A 10,513-nucleotide genomic window follows, 5' to 3' on the forward strand; every position below is an offset into this window, starting at 1 on the left:
CTCTCTCCATTTCCTCTCATTATATTCCTCTCACCTGTTAATTTAACCTTTTAAGTATCATCCCTTACTGTTAAATTGGTCCTGTGCCCTCTATCTATGTCTACCTGTAAACATATATACACACATTCACATATGTATTCATATGCTCACATATCCTCATATATAGACACACACACATATATTTCTAATCCCTTCAACTACTGAGAAAAGTTTCATAGGTTACAATGATTGTTTTTCCATGTTGGAATGTTAATAGTTCAACTTTGATAAGTTCCTTATGATTTCTTTTCCCTGTTTACCTTCTCATGCTTCTCTTGCTTCTTGTATCTGAATGTCAAATTTTCTATTCAACTCTGGTTTTTTCATCAAGAATGCTTAAAAGTCCTCTATTCCACTGAATGACCATATTTTCCCCTGAAACATGATACTCAGTTTTGCTGGGTAGGTGACTCTTGGTTTTAATCTCAGCTCCTTTGCCCTCTGGAATATCATATTCCAAGCCCTTTGATCCCTCAGCGTAGAAGCTGCCAGATCCTGGGTTATCCTGATTGTGTTTCCACAATATTCAAATTGTTTCTTCCTGGCTGCTTGTAATATCCTCTCCTTAATCTGGGAATTCTGGAACCTGGCTATAATATTCCTAGGAGTTTTCTTTTGGGGATCTTTTTCAGGAGGTGATTAGTGGATTCTTTCAACCTCTATTTTTCCCTCTGGTACTAAAACATCAGGGCAGTTTTCTTTGAGAACTTCCTGGAGGATGATTTCTAGGTTCTTACTTTGGTCATGGCTTTCAGGAAGTTCAATAATTTTTAAATTATCTCTCCTGGACCTATTTTCCAGGTCAGTGGTTTTTTCCCATGAGATATTTCACATTGCTTTCTATTCTTTCATTTGTTTGGATCTGTTTAACAGAATCTTGATTTCTCATAAAGTCATTAGCTTCCATTTGCTCCAATCTAATTCTGAAGCAATGATTCTCCTCAGTGAGCTTTTGAGATTCTTTTTCCATCTGGCAAATTTGGCTTTTTAAGGCATTCTTCTCCTCATTGACTTTTTGAGCCTCCTTTGCCAGTTGAGTCAGTCTGTTTTTTAAAGTGTTATTTTCCTCAGTCAGTCTGTTGACTCTCATTTCATAATTTTCTTGCATTGTTCTCATTTCTCTTCCCAATTTTTCCTCCACTTCTCTTATCTGCTTCTTAAGGTCCTCTATGGCCTGTAACCAGCTTGTATTTTCCTTTGAAGCTTTTGGTGCAGGATGTCTGACTTCACTGTTTTCCTCCTGTTCCATGCTTTGCTCCTTTTTGTCCCCAAAATAAGATTGTAATGTGGGAATCTTCTGTCTGCTTTGTTTCCTTTGCCTGCTCATTTTGCCACTCAATTACTTGACTTTTGGGCTTTTTGCCACAGCAGGACTCTACCACCAGACAGGGGAGCTTTCATCCCAAATGCTGGGGTTTTCTCAGCTGCTGGAGGTATTAGATAGGTGCCCTCTCTGAGGTCTCCACACGCTCTGGCAAGCTGGACACACACCCCAGGACCTCTACCCTAGACTGCATTCCAGATCCAAGAAGGTTAAAGCAAGAGCGATTACCCCTCAGACTGGTGCTTGGTCCCCCTACAGTCTGCAGGCCAGGAGCTGAAGCTGCCACATGGCGCTGACTGGCTGTGCCACGTCTCAGTGGCTTTTCGCCCTGGGGGGAAAAGCCACGCACTCCTACTTACTGGTCCCAAAGTCCAGACTGCACTGACCTTTCACTTTGTCCTTCACATCTATGTGTTGATATATCTGGAAACAGCCACAGGTGCTGCTGATCTGGAGCCCCTCTTACTGGTGGCTGGTCAGGCCCACCCTGGGGCTAAAGCCTCGGTGTGGGGCTGGGCTCTGCTCCCAGGGTGCTGTGCTGGATTCCTGCCTGCCTGCTGGGCTGTCCTCAGCAGGAGGTTAGCTTCTCTGTGTCATTTTGTGCGTTCTGCGGCTCCAAAGTTTGTTTAGAGTCCCCCCCCCCTTTTTTTTTTGTAAGCAATTGGGGTTAAATAACTTGCTCAAGGTTACACAGCCAGTTATTTCTGGGTGTGGTGCTGAGTGTCTGAGCCCGGGATTCAATCTCCAGGTCGTCCCAACATTGGAACCGGTGCTCTTACTCGCTGAGCCACCTGGCCGCCCCTAGAGCCCCCTTTTTACATGGATTGGGGAGGGTGGAAGCTGGAGCCATGGGAAGGTCGTGCTTCTACTCCACCATCTTGGCTCTGCCCCAACATCCCAAACTTTTAATGGGTGGAAACAGAAATGATGAAAAGAAAAATTGTGCCTCATATCTTCAGGGTCTCATCAAAGACTTTATAATGTTTGGTAATGCTTTTCTTCTAATGAAATTGTGTAATGCAAATCACCAGGAGTGGTTAGTAATCATTTCCTTGGAAAAATATTGGAAAATTTTCTGTTTTGTGTTGTCACAGAGACACAGGTCTCTGATAACAGTTTTTTTTTTATTAGTTTGAAAAGTAGCCAATTAATTACCCTTTATCTGGGAGTTACCAGGAACCATTGTCCCTTTCTGATCCTTCCTGAATGATCTTTCATCTGACAGTTTCTATGCTTCTTTATCATTTCAAGAAGAGCAAGAAGATCTTTCTTCCTCAGAAGAGTCACCTCACCTCTCTTCAGGAAGAACATCTCTTTTTTTGATCTTTTTATGTACAATTCTTCTTTTTCTTCACTTCTTTGATAATTTTCTGCCTTTTAGAATACTGACAAAGACCCACTTTCTTTATATCCCTTCACTTAATTTTTCTCAAAATGTTTCATATATCAATTACATATCCCTTAAGATAACCCTCCTATCTTGAGTTTTCTTTTTTTTTTTTAAGCAATCGGGGTTAAGTAACTTGCTCAAGGTTACATGGCCAGTTACTTCTGGGTGTGGTGCTAAGTTTCTAAGCCCGGATTTGATCCCCAGATCATCCCGACACTGGAGCCGGTGCTCTTACTCGCTGTGCTACCTGGCTGCCCCCTACCTTGACTTTTCTGTATCACTTTCTTATACTCCTTATCTCATTACAAAGGTTTTGCTTCCATATACCATTTCTGATCGTTCTTCCTCATGTTTTTATCTTTGGAGTCCTGATTATTTTCTTTTAGGGAGCACTTCATTCTCTCTTATGACCTGAAGAGTAGACTTCCTAGAAGATCACAACCTGAGTGTGGTCTTTCCTTGCTCTTATCTCCCATAGTAGTTTCTTTATACTTCTCTATTCACCAATTCTAAATTACATTTTTACATATCTAAACATTTTTGTCAGGATGGCAGAGACAGATTTAGTCATCTGATATTTAAAACAGAGAAAGGTCAATTTCATATATCTATTCTTTCCAAGTTCTATATCATTTAATTTCTACAGAAAGGAAAGAGCTTCCTGAGGGCCTGTTTAACCTCTTTGTTCCTCAGAGTGTAAATCAGGGGATTCAAGGTGGGGCTCAACACAGAATACAGAACACCAGCCAATTTACTCCTTTCTGGATTATAGCTTGCAACTGGGCTTATGTAGGCATAGAACACAGCGGTATAATACATGGATGCTACAATGAGGTGGGAAGAACAGGTGGAGAAGGCTTTCTTCTTCCCCTCTGCTGACCGGATTTTAAGGATGCTAGAGATAATAAAGCCATAGGACACCAGTGTCAGTAGGAAGTTAAATACTCCATAAAAGGCATCTGCCAAGACAGTCATGACACTGTTTATGTATGTGGAGGTACAGGAGAGCAACAAGAGAGGAGGGATCTCACAGAAGAAATGAGTGACCACATTGGATCCACAGAAGGACAGACGCATCATTAGCCCAGTATGTATAGAGGAATTGAAGGCACAGATTCCCCACACTCCAGCTGCCAACACACTACAGAGAGTCTTGCTCATCATGGTACTGTAATGCAGGGGGTGGCAGATGGCCACGTACCTGTCATATGCCATTGCTGTGAAAAGGAGCAACTCAGATGATAGGGCCCAAGTGAGGAAGTACAACTGGGCCAAACAGCCTCCATAGGAGATGGTGTTCTCCTCTGAGAGCAACCCCTCCAGTACTTTGGGCAGAATGGAGGAGGTACAGATAATGTCCATCATGGCCAAATTGAGTAAGAAAAAGTACATGGGGCTGTGAAGATTAGAATTAAGCACAATGGCTATGATTATCAGGACATTGCCTGTGAGGGCCACCATATACAAAGAGAAGAAACTGCTAAATAAGGGGATCTGGAGCTCAGGGTGCTCAGAGAAGCCTTGAAGGATGAACTCAGTCACTTGTGTCTGGTTCCTTTTGGCCATTGGATTGGGAGGTTTTTCTGGATCAGACAGGAGACTCTCAGACTGTGAATAGTTGCACGTGCTATTTGAACTTGGAAAAAGAAATTAAAGATTTTGATTAAGAACTAAAATAGGTTTTCTTAATAATTGACCGTTTCAGGAGCAATGTTAACATAGGTATATTGTCATACTCTGGAGCAGACTTTATTTTTCCACAAACCTAACTTTGCAATGTATTTATTAAACAGAATCCAGTTTTCCTTCATACTTTTTAGTCATTTTTAGTCATGTCTGACTCTTCATAACCCCATTTCATGTTTTCTTTGCAAAGATACTGGAGTATTTTTCCATTTTCTTCTCCAATTCACTTTACAGATGAGGAAATGGAGACATACAAGGTTAAGTGACTTACCCAGGGTCACATTGCTTGTAAGTGTCTGAGGTAAGATTTGAACCCAGAGAGATGATGAGCCTTCCTGGCTCCAGGCCAAGTGCTCTATCCATTATGCCATTTAGCTATTTTTCTATCATGCTTAGAATCACTAATGTCCCCTGAGAGAATGCGTGGTAGAGTGGAAGGATAACTGGACTTGGAGTCAGGAAGATCTGGGTTCAAATCCTGTCTCAGATATTTACAGTTTAGTGACTGGACAGATCACTGAACTTGACATCCTCCATCCTCATTTATCAAATGGAGATACAAATGGCACTTACTTTACAGGGGACTTCTGGGGGCCACAGAAGTAAATTCGTGGAAACAGTCTTGCATACCTTAAAATACTACCGGATGTTAGTTATTATTATTGTATAAGAATCAGCTTTTAAAATCTCATTTTGATTTTCATCTCACCATCATTCCTTTTTAATTCTCATATTTACTAATGCATTTTTCCTATTGTTCATAGATATTCATAGACAAAACAGGGCCAGAAGGGTAATCTATAAAGGCATATTTCTGGCCACAACTATAAAATTCCTGGAACCTCATTTCCCTCATTTTGGGCTCCAGCCTTCAACAACATGTCCTCTACCTCTGCAAGCCTTTTAAGACTGGTTATGGTGTTATGAGCAAAGAAGAATTCTGTCCATTTAAGCAAACATCTCTCTTCAACATGTCTAATGATCTCAATTCGATAAACATTTATTTAATACCTGTCATCTACATGGTATAGTTGAAGCCATTGTATATGCTCATATGAATCTGCATCACATCATTGCCAATTACATACAGCCCATCCATCCTTGTTTTCCTGCTGAATCTTGTCCATTATTTATGTATTTTCTGATTTGCTGTCTAGACTTCCTAGACAATGTGAACTGACTTGCCAGTGTACTCTTAAGGACCACTGGCCCTCATCAGCTTCATTGCAATTGTACTCTTAAAACTACTATGCCCTTCCATCTGTCATGTGATTGTGTCTTTGTCTTCCCCAATTAGAATGTAGTTCCTTGAGGAATAGGAACTATCTCATTTTTCTATTTGTATCCTCAACACTTAGCTCAGTGTTTGGCAAATTGTGAGTGCTTAATAAAATCTTGCTTCATCATTCACTCATTTACTTAAGCTCACCAGAGGGGATCACTTTCTCTATCTTTTCCTTTCACAAGCATTTTGGTGCAGCACATGGGCTATCAAAAATTTCTCATTCTCAAGATATTATTAGCTCATCTCCTGTTTAAAGTGAACACTTCTTTGATGACATCTTTTACTCTAGGTCTTCTTTTATTCCTCTTTTTTCATGTGTTGCATCCCGTGCCACAACCATGATGCACCTTTTAAATACCCTCAGTAATACTCTTTTTTAACTCTTGGGAAGCTGTTGTGTTCCATGAGTTGTTACTATACAACCCTGCTGCAAAAAATGAAATAAGATTTAGTCAGCCTGACTTCATAGGAAAAAAACCAGTATCCCCATTGATTATGTTGTGAAGGATCATAACTTCTTGTAAATTTTTTTGGTCTTCATAAAATTTAGTATTCATTAAATTAATAATTGGGGAACAATTTCCAGAAGGGAACAACCTTATATTTCTGCTGCAGATTGAAGTGAGAATTTATTCAAAAGGGTATAATATATGCACGGACAATGTATATATAATTTCTTTTGGGGTTATACTTCTGAGGGTGCAGTAATATCCCTCTATAATTTCCATAGCTGCATCTTAAACAAAACAAAACAAGTCTTATTTAATGGATATATAGATTTTAGGTATTTTGTTTGACCACTAAATTTTCCCTTTGCCTACCTGAATTTACAAAATAGTAACGAATTAGAGGTGGCAGAGCAAAGGATGCCATGGACCATCTCAAGTTCCATTTCTAAAAACAATGGAGAGGTTAAAAAGAAGAAAGACTACTACAAATTGACAATTAAATAATAAATAGAAATAAACCAGAGAACCTACACAATGAAAAAATGTTACACATTAATAGAACTGGAGGCAGAAATCAAGAAAAAAGTGGCTAGAACAATCAAAACAGTACCATCAGAAACAAAGACAGAATTTCCTCAAAATGCAGTAGAATGGATAATACATATGCTGAAGTAATTTAAGGAAAGAAACAAATTAGCAAATAATATTACAAAATAAATTAGGATTAGGTCCATCCACACTTTTCTTTTATGTTGTTAGAAATTTTAATAAATACAGTAAGAACAGGTCTAAGACTTCATTGGCATTAAAAAATACTGGCTTTCAGATTGGGTATTTATTTCATAAGCAGTTTCTCTGTCTTTTGATGCCTTTATTTTTAGTACAATTGTAGCTTACCCTTGCATACACATACAGTACAGAAATCCTGTGTCAACATATGCTTCATTAGGAAAGTGGCTGGGAGAATTGGATCAAATAGTTCATTACCAGAAAGGAATGTATAACCAAAGATTCTTAAAATAATATGATGATGAAATTTTGTCGTTTACAAATATTTATAGACAATGTAAATAAAATGCTATGTTTGAATTTAATTATCAATATATAATGGGGAGACAGAACAATGAAAGTGGGGAAAAATCCCAGGAAATAGTTTAAGCAGAAATGGAAGCCATGATATGTAAATCCTGAAGACAAATCAAGAAAAGTGTAAGAAGTACAAGGTACTGTAAAATATGTCAAAAAGTCTACCATTCTATTCTATATTTCTAAAAATTGTACAGTGAATTTTCTTAGAGACAATGAAGATTAAAATAGCTTGTGAAATAAAAGGATTCACAGAACATCAACAGGAAGGGAACTCAAGTTCATTTCATTCATCCACATCTTTGTTCAGTTACAACATTACACTATAAATGAAAAGATCCAATAAACAGCCAAGGGGTCTAATATCATGTAGCTAAAATCATTAGTTCAGTAACACAGGGTACTTCAATAACAAAGAGGAATGACATAAAACTTTGGAATATAATATACTGAATCTGAAATGTTGAAGCACATTGAAAAATCTGACAGGTTAAAAAATGAAAAAAAAATCCCACAACGATATTCAGCGTGGAATTGTTGAATAAATATAAGGTTTATAATGAGTAGATCTGGCCTTAAATCCTAGTTCTACCACAAAAATACTCATGTAATTTTGGGGCAGTCATTAAATCTGACCTGGATTGATTTCCCTAACTATAAAATGAATGTTTTGTCTAGATGACTCAATATTTTTTTCTGCTTTAAATTTACGTTCTATGGAAGATGGGGCAAGTATGTCTATCAAACAGTTCATCTGAAAAACATCTGGGAATTTTAGTGGATTGTGATGTCAGTGTGAGTCAATAACATCATAAAGTAGCAAATACATTCACTTAGACTTAAGATACATAGTGTTGAGAATAAGGGAAATGTAATTATTCTCCAAAGCACATCTATAGTAGTGTTTTCAGTCCCAGTGGAGATACTTTAGGAAGGACATTAGAAAAACTAGGATTACTGGTCCTCATGAGAAAGAGGAATGGTATTTTTCTTTAAGAATTTGCATGACTGTGAAACAGGTATTTCATTTTTTTTTCTGCCAAGAAGTAAGAGCACTGGGTCAAAATGGAAGAGAAACATATTTGTCTTCAAGGAAACTAAAGCCATGTAAATAAAAGCTAGCAATCAGTTAGAACTATTCAAAAGGAGAATGAACTGAATGGGGAGGTGGATTCTTTCTAACTATGGATCTTCAAATCAAGCTTTTTAGGGACAGGAATCCTGTGAAACTTTCAGTCGAACTGGTTAGTCCATGATGTCTTTCCTAACTGAGATGTGGAAGAAATTAGCATCTCAGTAAAGCCAAGAATTCTTTTGTGAAAACAAGAACTGAACACTGAAAAGTAAGAATAACTTTCAAAAATTCATTGAGGAATTGCCCAAAACAAGAGTAGCTTTTGACTTGGGTGTCAATGGTAGTTAAGACTTAGGAACAAAGATGAACATTGCTTTAATAAATTGTCCTTTAAAGCTAACTTATAAAAACTATTTTTATGGTATTAATAATGAGGAAAATTTTACTTACCAAGCTTTCCAAAAATGGAAAGAACTACTTTTGGATGTAATGATTTCCCCATAGCTAGTGGTCTTCAAATGGCTGCTGTATGGCAATTGAGGGGAGGGGTTGTCTAGGTTCATTGGGTCATAGATTTGGAACTGGAAAGAACCTGAGAGAGCATCTAATTCAGCTACCTCATTTTACATTTGAGGAAACTGCACCCCAGAAAGACAGGAATTTGTATGGAGGAATCAGTGAGGAACTCAATATCAGATTCCAGATGTTGTGATTCCCAAAGCATAAACTTCCTAACACAGAACAATGGATCTGCATGTCATGCTGAATCCAGAAACAAAGTAATGAGAAAGTGAAACAAGAAAATACAGAAAACTGGCTTTCCAACCATTTGTTGCTGTCAAGAACTGAAATAGAACCCAGTGATATAAACTGATTTTGTCTTTCTTATTTGGGTTTTTTAGTGGTGTTTATTGATAAGACACATTTATAGCTAGTTAAAAATTAATATAATTTTGAGACAAATACTTGCTGACACATGAAAATATATTACCAATGTAAATATTTAAAATGTGGGATTCAAATTATTTATGCATCTGTATCAGGAATCTTGACAAAATCATTCATATTTACCTTTGAATAATGCTCCTTCATTTTTCTGAACCTTTGAGCTCCTTCCTCAGTTAGATACAAAAGCATATATATAGTGAATCAAAATAGATGTCATAGCCTCTCTACTCTGAGAATATTCTGTAAGGCACAATGAGGGCTACCAATTCTCATTTAAGCAAGTTTCACCCTGAACCTGTAATGATTTATGAAAAGATTCTCCATCATCTGTGGCGGACATTTGGGAAAACTGTCCAATGTTTCATTCTCTAAGTGGCCCCTAAAGGAATAATTAAATGAAATGGTTCCTTTGTTAGAGGCTGTGCCATAAGCTGTGTTCATGGGAAGGCCAGTCTGGATTCAGGTCTTTCCTGCCACTTGTTCCTTAATGATCCTCAAGCAGAAGTAATACAAAGAAATGTACTCAGTTTGCTGCTGATTATTGACTTAGACACGCCAGACAGTTTATCAATGCTTTCTTGACTTTGGCAAATAATAAGAACTTATTTTAGTATCTTGTAAGTTGACTTTAGTATCTCATATGTATTTTGTCTCCATTTACTTCCCAACATAAAGGATATGTTCTAAACAATTTAGATTATACATGATCCCTCAAACACTATGTTGTTATACTCTATTCCAGGGATGGGGAACCTGCCACCTCAAGGTCACATGTGGCCCTCTAGGTCCTTAAGTGCAGCCCTTTGACTGAATCCAAACTTCAAGTTGGATTCAAAGGGCTGCACTTGAGGGTGTAGAGGGCCACATGTGACCTCGAGGTGGCAGGTTCCCCATCCTTACCTATATTCTCTGACACCTAGCTACACTTCAAGGAACACTGTGGCTAATGGATTGTAAGTGATCTGCCCAAGATCACATAGCTGTCTCCACAAAACTATTTTCCTTCTTTTGATTGCAAATTCTGTAGTTCCTAAAGTTCCCATCTGTCCCATGTTGAAAAGTCAGAAGTTGATTCCTTTGGTTTTCTATTCAATTCCAGCCCAATCCTAAATCACCCAGTACAGACTGATTGTCATCATAAACACTTATGATTGACCATTAGCTTCTAAAAGGTAGTATAGGGTCTTTGTACACCTTTGAGAGAGGAATATCAGAGTGGGACTTCTAGTGG

At 38.0% G+C, this 10,513-nt stretch overlaps 1 protein-coding gene across 2 annotated transcripts; it reads right to left on the minus strand.

Moving 5' to 3' along the window:
• Nucleotides 1–3,386: 3,386 nt before the first annotated feature.
• On the minus strand, nucleotides 3,387–10,421 carry LOC138148559 (olfactory receptor 13A1-like). 2 transcript variants are annotated; one of them, XM_069071270.1, is made up of 2 exons: nucleotides 10,405–10,421; nucleotides 3,387–4,308 (listed from the first exon to the last, which is right to left on the minus strand). In XM_069071270.1, the coding sequence occupies exons 1-2, from the start codon at nucleotides 10,419–10,421 to the stop codon at nucleotides 3,387–3,389; spliced, it is 939 nt and encodes a 312-aa protein (XP_068927371.1). The 2 variants fall into 2 exon arrangements, with proteins under 2 accessions (XP_068927371.1, XP_068927370.1); XM_069071269.1 differs by lacking the exon at nucleotides 10,405–10,421 and having other exon boundaries at nucleotides 3,387–4,836.
• Nucleotides 10,422–10,513: the final 92 nt, after the last annotated feature.

Source organism: Petaurus breviceps, unplaced genomic scaffold (assembly GCF_028583685.1).
Source record: "Petaurus breviceps papuanus isolate PSGF00001 unplaced genomic scaffold, PetGlider_PUasm1.0 90825, whole genome shotgun sequence".
Classification (NCBI taxonomy): Eukaryota; Metazoa; Chordata; class Mammalia; order Diprotodontia; family Petauridae; genus Petaurus; species Petaurus breviceps.